Source organism: Dama dama, chromosome 14 (genome assembly GCF_033118175.1).
Source record: "Dama dama isolate Ldn47 chromosome 14, ASM3311817v1, whole genome shotgun sequence".
NCBI lineage: Eukaryota > Metazoa > Chordata > Mammalia > Artiodactyla > Cervidae > Dama > Dama dama.
Window position 1 is genome coordinate 28,154,261 of NC_083694.1, and position 19,284 is coordinate 28,173,544.

The 19,284-nt window shown below is 39.3% G+C and overlaps 1 protein-coding gene across 1 annotated transcript in view; it reads left to right on the plus strand.

Moving 5' to 3' along the window:
* LOC133069084 (kinesin-like protein KIF28P) overlaps positions 1–19,284 on the plus strand; it is a 65,378-nt gene that overhangs the window by 7,776 nt on the left and 38,318 nt on the right. The window contains exons 2-6 of the mRNA XM_061160202.1: positions 440–634; positions 6,380–6,583; positions 10,334–10,369; positions 15,737–15,961; positions 19,058–19,212. Coding sequence (XP_061016185.1) covers positions 440–634; positions 6,380–6,583; positions 10,334–10,369; positions 15,737–15,961; positions 19,058–19,212 — 815 coding nt within the window. The remainder of the gene's footprint in view (positions 1–439; positions 635–6,379; positions 6,584–10,333; positions 10,370–15,736; positions 15,962–19,057; positions 19,213–19,284) is intronic.

The window sequence follows — 19,284 nt, forward strand, 5'->3', positions numbered from 1 at the left end:
TACCAAATTTTGATAGATATCTGGAATAGATCTTTTTTCATTGGCTGTTGCTCTTAGAACCATTTCCATTTCCTTTTTTTTTTTTTCCATTTTTTTAATTAATACTTTTCACCAGTTTTGTTGGAGAGTGGGACAGTGGAGCGTCTTACGTTGTCATGTTGGGAATGGATCTCTGATGCTGTAGTTTATGCTATTAGCATAGTTGAGGGTTAGATATGCTATTCTCAGAAAGTTAATATGACTAGAGACAAGCCTTTCAAAAATTCTGAGGACCCATAACAGCAACTGTTGTCCTAACAGCTGCTAAGAATAATCAGAGAACAAAATGAATGAACGGTAAGTTATTGGCTTAATTTCTTACTAGATGTAAAGACCTGCAAAAAAATTGGATGATAGGAAAACTGTAATGATTGACTTGAATTTGTGATTTTGACTATAGAGAGAGAAGAATTCTGGGAGCAAATGTGTGATTTCCATGCATTCCAGGACCACCACCATTATACAAGACCCTAAGAACCCAGGACATACGAAGACGTTTACTTTTGACCTGGCGTATTGGTCTCACAGTGGATTTCAAAAGGATAAAGATGGTGTGTTTATTTCAGCTGATCCTGGCAGTAAATTTGCAGGCCAGGTAAATTACTTTAAAATAGCATCAATGGAAGTTTTTTTTTTTTTGAGTGTTAACAATATATTAGTACCTTGATTTTTTTTTTAGTACCTTGATTTTTTATGAAGTCCAAAAGTGTAGCTGTTGCCTAAGTAATTTTTTAGACAAGTCTGTTATTTTTTTATGTATTTACTTGTTTTGAAAAGGGAATATTGGTCAAGTCAGTTATATTTTCCTCTCTGATATAAGCAAAATAAGCCAAACTTGTGTGGCACTCGGCATTTGAGAATTTTGGTTTATTGAGTATTTACCATGTGCCATACACTATTCTACCTGAAAGTTGCTCAGAATTTGGTGTAGGGAGACAGGCAAAAAAGTGCATTCAAATGTTCCAGGTTCTATAATAATATATGTGGATACAATGGAGTACAAATGAAAAGTGGTCATTTCAATGTGGATAGAGCTCATTAACTTGCATAAATCCATGTGTTCGTAATTTCCATTTTGAAAAAATTTCAACCATAATTTCTCCAAGTATTTTTTGTCTCCCCTTATTCCTTCTATGAGTCCAGTTACATGTATGCTTGAGATTTCCCCACAGGTTACTGAGGCTGTGTTCATTTCTTCCCAACCTTTTCTCTCTGTTCTTCTTGTCTACCTACTCATCTTAAAACTCAACTCAAAGATTATAGCCTTTATTAAATGACACCTAAAAATACTCTGTCAAATTGTTCTGACTTCACAAACGGACTGAAAGAATTTCATAGGTCTCCTCGGAATGCACTTTGGGAACCACTGTCCTAGAGCAATCTATAAAAAAATCAATCAACAGAAGTATAACTAATGAGTCAACTGTGGGAAAATGAAATTATGAAAGAAACTTGGAGCATGGCAGGAAAAGAGTGGGAGGGAGAAACAAAGAGGAGATGAAATAAGCAGAATGCAATTAGCAAGATAGTAGATTCAATGCCAACCACTGGTTATTTTATCAGGTGTAAATACACTAATTAGATGGTACAGATAATCAGATTGGATAGGAAAAGCTGGATCCAACTATGTCATCTTAAGTGCGTGAGCGCTCAGTTGCCTCCCACTCTTTGCAACCCCATGGGACGGAGGCCACCAGGCTCCTCTGTCTAAGGGGTTCTCCAGGCAAGAATACCAGAGCGGCTGCCAGTTCCTACTCTAGGGGAATCTTCCTGACCCAGGGACGCAACCTGAATCTCCTGTATCTCCTGCATTGGCGGGCAGGTTCTTTATCACTGAGCCACCTGGGAAGCCTCATATTTGTCTACACAAACACAATTTAAATATAAATAAATAGATACTCGTGTTAACACTAAAAAGAAGAAAACTGCAGATGCTATACTTATATCACACAAAGTAGACTTCAGTACAATAAGTATTTCATACATACCATCCTAAGTGGGTATGTACTTACTAACAGAACTTCAAAGTACACAAAGCAGAAGCTGATGGACACTGAAAGAGAAATATTCAAATCTACCATTGATTGGTGACTTCATCACTCCTCTCTGAGTAATAGAGCAAAAAACCCCAAATCAATATTACAGATGACCAGAACAATATTATCAACCTAATTGACAACTATAGAACAATTTTGTTACCATCCGTTCAGCCACAGCACTTCACACTTTTTTTCAAGTGAGCATGGACTTTATGGTAAATTATATTCTGGATCATAAAACTAGTCCCAATAGATGTAAGATAACTGAAATCATACAAAGTATCTTCTCTGACCACAGTGGAATCAAACTAGAAAGGAATGACTGAAAGTTATTAGGAAACTCCACTAGTATTTAGAAAATGTCTTCTAAATAATCCATAGGTCAGGGAATAAAGAATACAAGAAATTAGTAAATATTTTGAACTGAATGAAAATCAAAACATTTATCAAAACTTGTGGGATGCAGCCAAATCAGGGCTTAGAGCATTAAGTGATTATATTAGAGAACAATCTCAAATCAACAGCCTAGGCTTCCTCCACCTAAGAATTCAGAAAAAGAAAAGTATAGAAAAAGCAAGAAAGGGATTAAAGAAAACTAATATAAGACAGTAAAATAATAGAAAAAAATCAATGAAACCAAAACCTGGGAGAAAGGAGAAAAGATACAAAATACAAAGATGAGAAATGAAACAGATATTGCTATGTATCTTACAGACATTAAAAAAAAATAAGAGAATATTATGAACAACTTAATGCCAATAAATTTAACAACATAGATGAAATGGATACAATCTACTGAAGTCCACACAAAAATAGACAACTCAAGTATCCCTGTATCTATTAAAGAAATTTATAGTTTAACTTCTGCTCCCAAAACCTAAGCCCAGATGACTTTTCTATGAATTCTACTAAAGGAAGAAGTAGTGATAATTCAGAAAAAAAAAAAAAATCTTGTAGATGATAGAAGGACCATTCATTTTTGAAGCCAATATTACACCAAAACCCAGCCAAATACTACAAAAAAACACTATAGATCAATACCCTTCTTCATGAACATAGACACAAACATTATTAACAAAATTTTAGCAAATAGAATCCAACAGTATATTTTTTAAAATACATCATTATAAAGTGAGACTTTATATCAGTTTAACATATGAATATTGATGTAATTAATCATATGAACAGAATCAGGAGGGGGAAAATATATATGATCAGATGCAGAAAAAGCAATTGATGAAATTCAATACCCAGTCATGATAAAAACTCTCAGCAAATTTGAAATAGGAGGGAGCCTCTTAGAAATAGAACTTCCCTCAAATACATAAGTAACATCACATTTGATGGTGAAACACTGAATGTGTTGCCCCTCAGAATGGGGACAAGGCAAGGAGGTCCAATCTCATTATTTCTATATAACATCCACTGCAGGCCCCAGCCAGGGCAATAAGGCAATTAATAGGAAATGAATGATATGCAGACTGAAAATGAAGAAGTATAACTACTTGCAGATAACATAATTATCTATGAAAACAGCCCTAAGGAATCTGCTGAAAAAGAGGGTGAAAAGCTACCACAGTGAATAAGTTTGTTAACCAAGGTCAATATACAAGAATTGATAGAATTTCCCTATGCTACATGCATGCTTATTTGTATCCAACTCTGTGACCCAATGGACTCCAGCTCACCAGGCTCCTCTGTCCATGGGATTCTCCAGGCAAGAGTATTGGAATGGGTTGCCAGTTCCTCTTCCAGTGGATCTTCCCTACCCAGGGATTGAACCCGCCATCTCCTGTGTCTCCTGTATTGGCAAGAGGATTCTTTACCACTGAGCCACCTGAGAAGCCATCTCTCTATGCCAGCAGTGAGCAACTGGAAATTAAGATTGTAATTTATTTATGTAATTACATATACTTATAATCACATAATTACAATAATACAATTGTAATTAAGATTGTAAAATATTTACAGCAACATCAAAACCATGAAATGGTTAAATTTACAAAATCTATGCAAAATCTGTGCACTATAAAACATTAAGAAGAGGAAGACAAATCAGAAGACTCAACATTATTAAGAAGTCATATTGATCAACAGATTAAAAAAAATCTCAATCAAAATGCCAACGGTAACTTTTTACAGAAACTAGACTATTTCAATAATTTACATGGAATTGTAAAGGACTTACAGTAGCCAACATTAATTTGAAGAACTGAAACCCACTGTAGATAGATCTACAGTAATCAAGACAATTGATAAAGAAGATGTATATATATATATATGCAGTTCTGTGCTTAGTCACTCAGTCGTGTCTGACTCTTTGCAACACCATGAACCCACCGGGCTCCTCTGTCCATGGGATTCTTCAGGCAAGAATCCTGGAGTGGGTTGTCATGCCCTCCTCCAGGGGATCTTCCCAACCCAGGGATCAAACCTGGGTCTCCCGCATTGCAAGCAGATTCTTTACCATGAGCCACCAAGAAATATATATGTATATATACAATGTATATATACAATATATATATATGTCTATATATAGAGAGACAATAGAATAATAATTCAGCCATTAAAAAGAAGGAAATGCCACCATTTGCAACAACATGGATAGGCCTTGGGGACATTATGCTAAGTAAAATAAGTTGGACAGAAAAATAAATACTAAATGTGGAATATTTTTTAAAATGAACGTGATAACAGAGAACAAATTAGTGGTTTCCAGAGGCAGGGGCTTAGTGTTCGGGGCTGGAGTTGAGTGGGGTGAGACAGGTATTTGGGTGAAAATGGTGAAGGTCATCAAAAGTTACAAACTTCCAGTAAGATAAACAAGTCCTAGAGATGTAATGTATAGCATGGTGATTATACAGGTGCTTTGCTTTATTGCAATTTTCAGATACAGTATTTGGGCATTTTGTTTTTGTTTTCACAAATTGAAGATTTCTGGCAGTCCTGAATCAAGCAAGCCTAAGTCAGTTGGTGCCATTTTCCCAACACTGCTCACTTCATGTCTCTGTGTCACATTTTAGTAACTTTCCCAAATATTTAAGACTTTTTCTTTCTATTTCTCATACTAATCTGTGATCAGTGATCTTTGATGATACTATTGCAAAAAGATTATGACTCCTTGAAGACTCAGATGAGCAGTAAGATATTTTTTAATTGATCTATATATATTTTTAGATGTCATGCTATTGCACACTTAATAAATTACAGTATAGTGGAAACACAACTTTTATGTGCACTGGAAAACCAAAAAAGTTGTGTGACTCATGTTACTGCATTACTTTCTTTATTGTGATGGTTTGGAACTGAACCCACAGTATCTCTGAGGTATGCCTGGAGTTAACAATCCAACATTGTATATTCGAAGGTTGCTAGATTTTAAGTGTTCTCATTGAAGAAAAAAATTGTTTAACTCTGTGAAGTAATGGGTGTGAACTTCTGGTCATCATTTCTCAATAAATTATTCTGGTAATGATTTCTCAACAAATACATATATCAAATCATTATGCTATACATTTGAAACTATTTAATGTTATATGTCAATTCTATCTCAGTTTTTAAAAGACAGTTTTAAAAGACTGCAAGAATTGTGGTAGTTGACCTTGAACTTCAAGCAATCTACTCGACCATGGAACATATCCAGGGAAACCACAAACCACTTTTAACACATTCGATCAGCCGCAGCACCTTCTCCGTACACTGCATAATTTTTTTTACTTTTCTTGAAATAATATGCACAGTATGCCAAAATGTTGCTTTTGTTTTTCCATCTTCAATATTAAAATGGTTATACAAAAATTCACCAATTTCTGATAAGTTTTTATAAATGCACGTTGAGATGACAGCTGTCACAAGGCAATGTAACAAAATTGTTTCAAATGAAGTTAAACACTATTAAGGGCTACTGCAACCATCTTTCAGAAAAAAACAAATGAAGCTTTGGCCAACCCAATAGAAAGCACTTTGGCTGGTCTGTGTCCCTCGGAGCCTTGAAATTTTTGTCTAATTGCTGAAATTTAAAGACCTATCCCATGTTTTGTAAAATACACAAGTCCGTTACTGATGGGTACTAGCTAGCTGAAGATCTGTGGTGATCCCATGGTGATCAGTATCTTCCAAACTGACAAATCTTTTTTTGGTTCCCAGCTTTATTCCATTGGTTCTAAGATAGCATCTGAGTTGCATTTCAAGTAAGTTGAATGATACTAATTAAGGTGGAATTCTTCAAAACCAGAATGTTAGATTTTAAAAGTACTGTGAAAAATCTGTGCTGAACATAATACCTGCAATTTTCTTTCCAGAAAGAGGTTTTTCATGATCTTGGCAGAGGAATTCTGGACAGTGCTTGGCAAGGCTATAATACTACTCTCTTGGCCTATGGGCAGACTGGCTCTGGAAAAAGCTATTCCATGATTGGGTTTGGTGCAAACAAGGGTATCATTCCAAATGTGTGCGGAGAGCTATTTCAAGCAATTGAGAACCGAGACAAAAATCAAGAATACCAGGTATGCATTATTCTAGAATCTCTTCTTTAAGGAAAAAAAATTTGTTTTCATTTTGGAAGTTCCTTGCCTCCAGTGGAAGTTATCAGCATGTCTATTTTAGGATAATGTTAATTTTCCATACCAAAATCCTTATATCATTACAAAATCAAATAAAATGTTGAATTTTTCTGGTTCTATGGAGGCAAACCCAGGAAAAGATTTTTTAAAGGCACTTTGAGTGTCATAGAAGCAGACATCTTAAGGTGTGTTCTCATCTTAATTTATTTTTATTTCTAAATTAAGAATATTATCTTGTTTCTTAATTGTCCTAACATAGTTTCTTACTTTCCCTAGAAGGTGAAACAGCTGTACACAGAAAACTATAGTACACTGATGAAAGAAACTGATGAAGACACAAATAAATGGAATTGCATCCCATGTTCATGAGTTGGAAGAATTAATATTATTTGAATGCCCATACTACTCAAATTTATCTACTGATTCAATACAATCCCTATCAAAAGTCTCATGGCAAATTTCACAGAAGTAGAATAATTCTAGAATTTGTATAGAACTGCAAAAGATCCCAAATAGTCAAAACAATCTAGAGAAAGAAGAACAAAGCTGAAAGCATCATACTCCCTTGTTTAAAACTATACTACAAAACTATAGTGATCAAAAAAATATGATACTACACTGCTATATTTAAAATGGATAACCAAGAAGGACCTACTGTAAAGCACATGGAACTCTGCTCAATGTCATGTGGCATCCTGGATGGGAGATGGGAGGGGAGTTTGGGGAGAATGGATACATGTGTATGTACAACTGAGTCCCTCACTGTTCACCTGAATCTGTCACCACATTATTAATCAGCTATACCCCAGTACAAAATAAAAAGGTTTTTAAAAAGTGAAAAATAATTACAGTATTCTTTAGTGTCAGATACTCACTTTTTCAAAAAGTGTTTTTTATGAAGTTTTCTGATTTTATCTTTTTCTTTCAGTGGTAGGCTTTTAAATAATTTCTCTGGAATTATATTTTCAAATATTTAGGAATGCATTAAATTTTTAAATTGAAAAAAGTATGGTACTGGTACAAAAACAAACACAGAGATCAATAGAACAGAACTGAGAGCCCAGAAATCAACTCATACATATATGGATGATTATCAATTTATGACAAAGGAGTGAAGAACATGCAGTGAGAAAAGGAGAATCTGTTCAATAAACAGTGTTAGGAAAACTGGCTAGTCACGTGCAAAAGAATGAAACTAGACCACTATCTTATGTCATAGGGCTTCCCTGGCGGCTCAGATGGTAAAGAGTTTGCCTGTAATGCCAGAGACCCAGGTTCAGTCCCTGGGTCAGGAAGATCCCCTGGAGAAGGAAATGGCAACCCACTCCAGTATTCCTGCCTGGAAAATTCCATGGACAGAAGAGCCTGGCAGGCTACAGTCCATTGGGTTGCAAAGAGTCAGACGTGACTGAGTGACTAAAACTTCACTTCATCTTATACCATACACAAAATCAACTTAATATGTATTAAATACTTGAATGTAAGACTTGAAATCATTCAATTTCTAGAAGAAAGCATAGGCAGTAACTGCACTGAAATCAGTCTTAGCAATGTTTTTGTGGCTCTGACTCAAAAGTAAGGGAAAGAGAAGCAAACATAAACAAATGGGATCGATAAAATGAAAAACCTTTTGCACAGAGAAGGAAACCATCATTAAAATGAAAAGGCAGCCAATTGAATGGGAGAAGATATTTGCAAATCATACATCCAATAAGAGGTCAATTTTCAAAATATATAATGAACACATACAACTCAACAGCAAAAAAACAAACAACCCAATTTAAAAATGGGCAGAGGACCTGAATAAGCACTTATCCAAAGAATATATACAGATGACCGACAGGGACGTGAAAAGATGTTCAACATCACTAATTATTAGGGAAATGAAGCTCAAAACCACAATGAGATATTGTTACCAAAAGTGGGGTAACTGCTCGCTGCTCAAAAGCCAATATAGATGACTGCACAATTTTTTTTTTTGTCTTTTATTTTCATGAAGTGAAGTGAAGTGAAAGTCACTTAGTCGTGTCTGACTCTTTGCGACCCCATGGACTATACAGTCCTTGGAATTCTCCAGACCATAATACTGCAGGGGGTAGCCCTTCCCTTCTCCAGGGGATCTTCCCAACCCAGGGATCAAACCCAGGTCTCCCACATTGCAGGCGATTCTTTACCAACTGAGCTATGAGGGAAGCCCATTTATCTTCATACTAGTTTGTTTAATTGGTTGATCCACAGCTGTTATTATATATTTACCTTTACTAGTGGGGTTTTTCGTTTCCTATAGATTCTTACTTTTTGTAGCCTTTTCATTTTCCACTTAGAGAAGACCTATTAACATTGCTTTTAGGGTTGACTTAGTATTGATAAACTCTTAGTTTTTGCTTGTCTGGGAAGTTCTGGAAATGGAGGGGCTAGGGTCAGAGCCAGGTGTGAGCTGAGGCTCCTCCTCTCTGAGCGGCTGTCACTGCCCAGTGGGGAGCGGCGTCGAGTCCCAGGGTGCCAGAGCAGAGGCCTAGAGGGCTGGGTCCCAGACGGCTCCTGCGCTCTGTGTCTGTTCTTCCCCTCCCGGCACCAGCACCCTTACCCCCAGAGGGCAGCGGTGCTGAGACAGGAGGGGTGGAGTGCTTACTCTGGCTGGGTGTGGGGCTCCGCAGGGCAGTTGCAGGAAACGGACCAGAGTCCGCGCAGTTTTAATCTGTCTTCTGTGTTTCTGGAGTGAGCAGGTGTGGGCACGTTCTCATGAGGGGAGTCTCGGTTGCTTGCAGCCCTCTGTCGGTCCCACTGGTTTCCGGCCCCGCTAAGGCGGGGACTCATCCTACTGGTGACAGATCCTGGGCTGGTTGTCCATTTTGTTTTCATACCTCTCACCCCCTTCAAGCCAGTGATCTCTCTCCTCTTCTGTGTCCCTCCCAGGGGAGCAGACCCCAAACTGATTCCTTCTCTTCCTTTCCTACCTAATTCTGTGTGGATCTCTTCCCCCGCCTTGGTTGTGTAACTCTTTCAGCCAGTTTCCAACTAAATTTTGGTGAGAATTGCTCCACATGTAGATATATTACTGATGTGTGAGTGGAGGGAAGTAAGCTTCATGTCCTCCTATTCTACCATTTTGACCTTCGCTCCCATTTGTTCATTTTAAACCTGTGATGCTCTCTGAAGCTAGCTGGAAGTTCTTGGGAGGCGGGGTTTGACTGGCCAGACTCACCGAAGGGTGGCTAACAGACAAGCCAGCTTTTCCCAAGAAGGGTATAGTGGCGGCAAAGTGTCAGTATCTCAGAGCCTTTTCTCTAGACTAGTCACTCAGTTTCCTCCAGTCTTCTGTTTAGGAGGTAGGAGATTGGCTAACGTTGCTCCAAATGCATGGTAAGGTAAAGACCAATTTTTTTCTCTGCATCTGTTCAGATTGGAGAGTGAACAATAAAGAAAAAGCTTTTTTTTCTGTTCACAATCGAGAACAAAACAGACACACACTTTTGAATCTGTTTTTGGTTTATATTAAGAACTTCCTCCACATTATTAAAATTATTTCAGAATCTCATATTGCATGTGAAATTGAGTTTCACTATTTTAATATTTAGCTTTTTCCTTTGTTGTACATTTATGTTGTTTCCATAGTCCTTTTTTTTTTTTCTTTCTCCCAAAGGTGACTGTTTCAAGAGAATCCTAATTTACTTTATGCTCTTCCCTATACAGGTTACATTCAGCATGCTGGAAATTTACAACGAACAGGTAACAGTGATTATATTTTCTGACAGACAATTCTGAGTGATTCTCTACAGCTTAAAAAATGGCAGGGGCTCCCCCCCATCCATCCTACAGATAAAGTCAACACCCTTTAGCCTGGCGTCGGCTGTCCAGCCCTAACCTACCTCATTTTAGCTAGGTTCCACTTCATCTTATGTCCTTCTATCTCTACACACTCTTTGAATCAGCCACAAAGGACCTTTCTCCCTTTCCACAGTATGTCCTTCCCTCCTACATCTATCCTTCCTCTGCCTGGAATACCCTTCTTGGTTTCTCTGGTCTTAGAGAAACCACTGAACTTCAAGTCCAGTTCAAATGTCAGCTTATCTGTACATCCTAAAGCAGTTGGCTTCAGTATGGGGGTTGGCAAACTTTATCTTCAAAGTACAGACATAAAGTATTTTAGACTTTGAGGGCCTTAAAGTGTCTATCACAACTACTGTACTCTGCCCTCAGAGAGCAAAAATGGCCACAGCTGAAGTGTAAGTGAAGTATAAGTGTAGGTGAGCTGTGTACCAATACAACTTTGTTTATAGACACTGAGGCTTGAATTTCACATAATTTTCATGTGTCACAAAATATTTTTCTTTTGATTTTTTTTTCAGCCATTTAGCAAATCTGATCATAGTTGGAATATGGTTTCAGATCCCAGCTCTCTCAGTTATTGGCTTTGTGACTTTGGACAATTACTTTATCTCAGAGCTTAGATTGCTTATTTATAAAGCAGAGAATTTAAAATAAGACACAACCGGGGACCTCCCTGGTGATCTAGTGGCTAAGACTCCACACTCCCAATGCAGGAGGCCAGGGTTTGATCTCTGATCAGGGAACTAGAGCCAACATGCCGCAACTAAAAATCCTGCATGCTGCAGTGAAGATCAAAGATTCCCCATGCTGCAACTAAGACCCAGCACAGCTAGATAAAGAAATATTGTTTAAAATAAATACAATAAACTAGACTACACATTGAGACGTAGTGCTAAGCAAACACTAGGTGTTCAGAAAGTCCTTTTTCATTCTACCCTTTCCCTTTGCCCTTACACTAGAAAATTTTATTTCCATATTTATATTTCCAGAACAAAGGATTACACCTTTCTATTTATAATACTTAGCATAATTTGGTTTAGTTTGGTTTAGTTTAGTTTAGTATAGTTTGGTTTAAAATGGATGCCCCTAAGTTTTGCTGCATGGATAAATTCACAAAGGTATCTTTAATTGTAAGTTTCTTAAGGGCAGTTTCATATCCTAAGATTTCTTATATAACTCCAAGCACTATCCAAGTCTTGCACTTAATCATTGCTAAATAAACATTGATGGAATAAATCTGTCCATGTTTTTCTCTTTATATTAAGGAGAGAAAATACCCATTTTGTTTCTCATATGCTTCCATGAGTCATTTACTATTGTTGAAGGTTGATAGCAAATTCAAATGGGTTGTTATACTAAAGTCACTGATTAAGTTTCTATTTCTTTCAAAGTGATGGGCCTGGAAGACAGTATGACTCCTTTATTTCATGCCAAATAGGCAGCTTCACTTCGTTAGCAAGTTCAGATGGAAGGAACAGGGAAATGGCATCACATTGTGGACCCCCTACTGATACCTATCAATGAAGATAATCTCTCTGGAATTTTGTTTTCTCATCTCTAAAATAAGAACATGGACATGCTTATAACCTCTTCATGTCTCACCAGCTAGGAGTCTGGTATTTTTCCAGTAGTACTTCAATAATCAAAGTGAAGTTTATTAGATACTTTTAATGTTTGAGACATCACACTAGACTCTGAGGGTGAATAAAACCTAAGACATGATTTCTGCCATGGAGAAGCTTGGTGGGAGATTTTACATCCTCTCCAGACAGTAATAAAATATATCATGTATGCTGCATGAATGGTAAAAAGAAGAGAGAGCAACTAATACTACCTGTGATTGTTGGTGCTGTTTGTAAACAGAGGAGTTAGACTGGATCTTGAAAGATGCTATGAGTTTGGTGAGCCGGGAGGAGGAGGGTTGGGGGCATTTTAGGTGGCATGGTTAGTACCAGCAAGTCCAGGAACATGTGAAAGCACACGGCGTTTAAGGGAACAGTGAGGGCTCTAGGTAGCCAGAGTTAGAAGCATGCAGGGAGGTGAGAATGGGGAAGCATCAGGAGATGAAGCTAAACATCAGTTGCCAGAAGGCAAAGGCCCTTTGGTACATAATGGAGCATCAGCGAAAGATTCTAAACAGGGAAATAAGAGAATCAGCCTTGGTTTTAGAAGATTTCTCTAGCAGCAGAGCGAAGTTGTATTTGAAGGAGTGCCAGATAGAGGCAGAGATAGGAGAGTCCCATCGGGGCTGAAGTGAGTGAGGAAGGTCTCATGATAATCACTGACTCAGTCTCCAGGTACTACCTGGAGAGTCCAGTGCCAGGAACTGCCCTCATCTCTGGGCCCTCACACTTGCATTCTATCCGGTTAAACCTACTTAGCTTTTTTTCTAATGAGCCCTATTCAGACATATCTTCAGCCTTAGATGCCACTTGTTAACAATTTATATCGCTCAGTGGAAGTTATAGAAAAGGCTTCCCAGCTAAGGCAGAAGTTGTCACCATTTCAATGTCTTCCTATCTCTAGCTCTTCTGTCCACTGTCCTAATTTTTCTTGCCTGAATTCAATCTGTGTGTGATCTTGCCTCTGTTGCAGGAAGGGGAACCCTTTCCTGGGCCAAGAGCGGGTTCTTATCTAGCCCTCAGAAAAGAATTATCTGAGAGATACATAGGACAAAGCAAAAGACCTTATTGGGAAGGGAGCGCCTGGGAGGAGGGCAGCGGGGTAAGGGGATCCAGGAGAACTGCTCTGCCACGTGGCTGGCAGTCTGGGGTGTTGTGGTGATGGGGTTAGTTTCTAGGTTGTCTCTGGCCAGTCATCTTGCTTGGCCCACAGATCAGGGTCCTTCTGTTGTAGGAAGGGGGACCCCCTTCCAGGGCCCAAAGTTGGGCTCTTGTCTAACACTCGGAAAAGAATTGTCCGAGGAGACACGTGCTGACAAAGCAAGAGATTTTATTGGGAAAGGGCACCCGGGTGGAGAGCAGTAGGTAAGGGAACCCAGGAGAACTGCTCTGCCGCGTGGCTCGCAGTCTTGGGTTTTATGGTGATGGGATTCGTTTCCGGGTGGTCTTTGGCCAATCATTCTAATTCAGAGTCTTTCCTGGTGGCGCACGCATCGCTCAGCCAAGATGGATGCTAGCAGGAGGGATTCTGGGAAGTGGACGGACAGGTAGTGTCTCCTCTCGATCTTTCCCGAACTCTTCCGGCTGGTGGTGGCCTATTAGTTCCGTATTCCTTATCAGGATCTCCTGCCATAAAACAACTCATGCAAATGGTTACTATGGTACCTGACCAGGGTGGGCGGTTTCAATCAGTGTGCTTCCCCTAACACTTCCTTGGGGCGTGAGCAACTCTCAGCTGAGATGGACTCCAGCATGAAGGATTCTGGGAGGTTAGTAAGACATATTATGGGGTGGAGCCTGCTCTCTCCTTTTGGCCCCTCCTGAATTCTCTCAGTTAGTTTTCTGCGCCAGCACCAAGTTCCTTATCAGGAGGGACCTCCTGGTGTGAGACAGCTCCTGCAAGTGGTTATCATTGTGCCTGGCCCAGGGTGGTGGTTTCTGTCAGTGGTTCCCGAGCAACTTGACTCTAGGACTTAAAGCTACAGAATATTTGAGCTGGGGGAGATCTTAGAAATAATTTAGTCCATTCCCATCCTCTTATGAGGAAAACACTGGCAGTGTAGGAGACTCTCCAAGGCTCTCACAGTTAGGAGGCAGAACCAGAAGTAAGAACCCAGGTTAGAGTCCCAGCCCAGACTTCACTGCATCATGAAACACCAACTCTCCTCTGCAGGGGCTCAGGCTCTAAGCAGGCTCCCATAGCTCGACCTGCTGTGACCGGGCAGAAGTGGCTCTCTGCGGGGAAATGCAACATGGGCTTTCACCTGAGGCCATGGTCTAAGTGTGACATCACACAAATCTCCAATAATAATAATAATAATAATAATGAGATCCAAAAAATTACCTGTATTCTTGTGTTAGGTTTGCCTATAGCAAATCCTGTTTGGGTTAGATAAATTTCTTGGAAGTAGAGATTCAGAGTGGTGGCAGCATGATTTAACCTAGGCAGAACATTAGGTACTTTGAATGTTATGAACTTTTAATTAAGTTTCATTTATCACTGTTTTTAGAAAAGTAAGACTTCATTATTTAGTGATACAAAATTTGTGACAATTCAGAAAGAGATAATTTATTTTTATGTTATCCGCAAAGGAGTTGCTAATCAACTGCAAGAGTTAACAAGGTTACTAGGAGCATATTTAGGTTAATAAGAAAACAATATTTTCAACCACAAATGCTTTAAAATCACCACTGGGGCTTCCCCAGTGGCTTAGATGGTAAAGAATCTGCCTGCAACACAGAAGACAAGATTTGATCCCTGGGTCAGAAAGATCCCCTGGATAAGGGGATGGCTACCCACTCCAATATTCTTGCCTGGAGAATTCTATGAGCAGAGGAGTCTGGCAGGCTCCATGTAGTCACAAAGACTCAGACATGACTGAGCAACTAACAGTTTCACTTTCATTTAAAGTCAGACAACTGTAGATGCCAACTAAAATTTTTTTCAAGCTATAGAAGCAGTTCCCCCAATATCCTACATGCAATGTATTAAACATTTCTTGTTAACTTAGCTCCAATTACACTCTTCTCTCCAGAAGCATTTCACTGGGTGCCTACTATGTGTCAGGAGCTATGTTAGGATTTACTAGTCAACTCCCACCCTCAGGGAGTTTGCAGTCTGGTTGATCTGCTCTTGTTGTTGTTTAGTCATTCAGTCATGTCCAATTCTGTGCTGCCCCATGGACTGTAGCCCACCAGGCTCCTCTGTCCATGGGTTTCTTACTTCTGGTTCTGCCTCCAAACTATGAATACTGGAGTCGGTTGCCATTTCCAGGGGATCTTCCACACCCAGGGACTAAACCTGTGTCTCCTGCATTGGCAGGCAGATTCTTTACCATCTGAGTCACCCGGGAAGCCCTGAAGTGCTCTAGGTACTTGAAAATAATAAAACTGAATTCCTTTAAAAAAAAAAAAAAGCTTCTGATTTCACTAGCTACAACAGGTTTCTCTATTTTCTTACTTGTCATTTCTCTGTTTCTTACTTATCTAAGCTATGAGGCTGTCTGGTACCTACAGAACTTTAACCTTTATTTATTCATCCAATATATACTTACTGAGCATGTAATATATTCAAGGAGCTATAGCAGTGAAGTAAACAAAACTCCGTGCCTTCCTGAAGTTTGCATTACTTGTTTTGCCACAGGTAAGAGATTTGCTATCCAGGACCAAGAAACCCGGAGGGCTAAAAGTAAGGGAGGACCAACAGCTGGGCTTTTATGTGGATGGTCTGAAGTCAGTGCCTTGTGAGAACTATGCCCAGATTGAAAGACTGATGGAACAAGGAGCAAAAATAAGGACCACAGCTCCGACCAGCATGAATGCCAGCAGCAGCCGGTCTCACATGGTCATCACCATTCAGTTCAAGCAGGTGAGATTCAACTGGATGCCAGTGTCCCCACCTCTCACCAATGGGGTATGGGGATGTGTTCCCAGTAGCATTATGGGTTGCTGAGTATTATGGAGTTTTTTTAGATTTGATATATGGATTAAGATAGCTATTTCCAAACATAGACTATAGGGTCAGAAGCAGGGGAAAGTAAGACACTTGTCTTTTCCTGCCTCCCTCCCGCCACATCCATGCCCCACTCTGGCCTAAGTGATCCCATTACCGATAGAGGGTCACTAGTAAGGTGCCAGAAATGCCCATAGGGCTAAAGGCTGTTTTCCCTCAAGTAAATTACATACTTTGAGACACAGGTTTTGACCCCCAGTTTGATGAAATTGTGGAAATAGGAGAATGAGTCTCTGGTTTGTCATGGAGAATTCCTATTAACAGTCTTTCCATGCATCACCAATATAATGATGGTCAGCTTTCAGATCCATGAGCCTAGAGGACAACCAGATACTGAAGTGTCTTTCTGAAATTTGAAAGTCCAAGATAAAGCCTTTGAAACCATATCATCCATGTAATGCTCCACTAGCTAGAATATTTGATAAGCTAAAGCACACTTTTCTCCTCCATTCTCCTTGGTTGGGAACGATGTAGGGAATGATAGCTACAGTTATGGACAATTTGATTCAGAAATGGTTATCATAAAGCCTGGATAAGCAATTTTACCACCCCCTTCTCCTAAGCCACAGCACTAGTAATAGATAAAATAGTAATAAATGAAGATTGTCCTGTTCTAACCAGGATTGCTAGAAGAACACTAGACCATGTATGACTCCGTTTACCAGCTCTGAAATTGTGGGAAATAATTTACCTTTCCTGGGTCACAGCTTCTTGTTCTGTAAAATGAGACAAATAGTTATCCTCATAGAAATGTTGGGAAGTTTAAATATTACATTTAAAAATTTTTATTTATCTTGTTTTTGGCTGGGCTGGATCTTCATTGCTATGCAGGCTTTTCTCTAGTTGCAGTGAGCAGGGTCTACTCTCTAGTTGTTCTCATTGAGATGGCTTCTCTTGCTGTGGACCACGGGCTCTAGAGGACAGGCTCAATAGTTGAGGCACATGGGCTTAGTTGCCCCATGGCATGTAGGATCTTCCAGCACCAGGGTTTAAACCCATGTCTCCTGCATTGACATGTAGACTGTTTACCACTGAACCACCAGGGAAGACCAAGATACTACATTTTAAAGAACTCTGTAAACTTCCCTGGTGACTCAGACGGTAAAGAATCCACCTACCATGCAGGAGATCTGGGTTCTATCCCTGGGTCAGGAAGATCCCCAGGAAAAGGGAATGGCTACCCAACTCTAGTATTCTTGCCTGGAGAATCCCATGGACAGAGGAGCCTGGCAGACTACAGTTCATGGGGTCACAAAGAGTTGGACAGAACTGAGCAACTAAGAACACAAGTAAACTTTTAATTATTATTCACTTGATTTTACAATGTGGGTAAGATGTTACATTGATAGACTTTATATGAATATAGCATTCACTCCATATTCATAGACTTTGTATGTACTATATTTACAATGAATATAAAATGTTACATTCATAGACTTTATAGATGGTTTTCTGTGCTATTTTTTTTTTCTCTGTGCTATTTTTTAATTTGGAATTTTAGAGGTAGGAGACAAAATTAACTGGATAAAAACAAGCATACTCTGTTTATTGGTGTCAGTAGCAATATTAGCACATAAAGAGCCTCTTGATGAAAGTGAAAGAGGAGAGTGAAAAAGTTGACTTAAAGCTCAACATTCAGAAAACTAAGATCATGGCATCCAGTCCCATCACTTCATGGCAAATAGATGGGGAAACAGTGGAAACGGTAGCTGACTTTATTTTCCTGGGCTCCAAAATCACTGTGGATGGTGACTGCAGCCATGAAATTAAAAGATGCTTACTCCTTGGAAAGAAAGTTATGACCAACCTGGACAGCATATTAAAAAGCATAGACATTACTTTGCCAACAAAGGTCCATCTAGTCAAGGCTATGGTTTTTCCAGTGGTCATGTATGGATGTGAGAGTTGGACTATAAAGAAAGCTGAGCACAGAAGAATTGATGCTTTTGAACTGTGAAGCTGGAGAAGACTCTTGAGAGTCCCTTAGACTACAAGGAGATCCAACCAGTCCATCCTAAAGGAGATCAGTCCTGGGTGTTCATTGGAAGGACTGATGTTGAAGCTGAAATTCCAATATTTTGGCCACCTGATGCGAAGAGCTGACTCATTTGAAAAGACCCTGATGCTGGGAAAGATTGAGGGCAGGAGGAGAAGGGGATGACAGAGGATGAGATGGATGCTGGATGGCATCACCAACTCGACGGACATGGGTTTGGGTGGACTCTGGGAGTTGGTGATGGACAGGAAGGCCTGGCGTGCTGCGGTTCATGGGGTCGCAAAGAGTCAGACACGACTGAGCAACTGAACTGAACTGAGTGTATGCCAGGCATGATTAGAACCATTACATCTATTATACTTTATCCTCGTAACATCCCAATAATATGCTATCATCCTGATTTTACAACTGAGAAAAGTTTAAATCATAGCTCAGAAAAGTTAAATCATTTGCTCACAATTACAAGACAGCAAGACAACCTGTAGCATTCTTTCCACTACATGACTACACCATCCTGAACAGTTACTTATTTTGCAAATTTCACAGTATCTTTAAAATATTTTTTGATTGGGAAGTGGTTAGGACTCTGCCCTTCCACTGAAGGGGGCACGTGTTCAATCCCTGTCAGAGAACTAAGATTCCATGTGCCACCTGATGTGGCCAGAAGAAAAAGCACTTAATGATTACAGAAATATTAGGACAATAGTTGGTATCTAATACATAACTGGAAATAACGTTACAGAAGGGAAGGGGCAACTGAGATGTTTGGACCTAATAATGTTATTGTAAAATGTCATTGTAAAGAGAATGACATTTTAACTTGCAAATTTTATTATATCTTTTTTGAGTGTGAAATACAATTCAAAAAATATTTCAGAATGTAAATGTAAAATAGATTGACTTCTCGTTTAGCCTGCTACGCCTCTAATAGCATTACTTGTGGTGCTTTCCTGCAGGTTTTCCTAGACAGAGACCTCACCAAACAGTCCAGTATTAACTTGGTAGATTTAGCTGGAAGTGAAAGACAGAAATCTTCAGGATCGGAAGGAGACAGACTGAGGGAAGGATCACGAGTTAACTTAAGTTTAACCAATTTAGGAAATGTCATCAGGTAAATAATCAGTGGGCAGGTACTTATTTGTGCCATAAAAATGACCTCAAATATCAAAATTTAGATTAATCA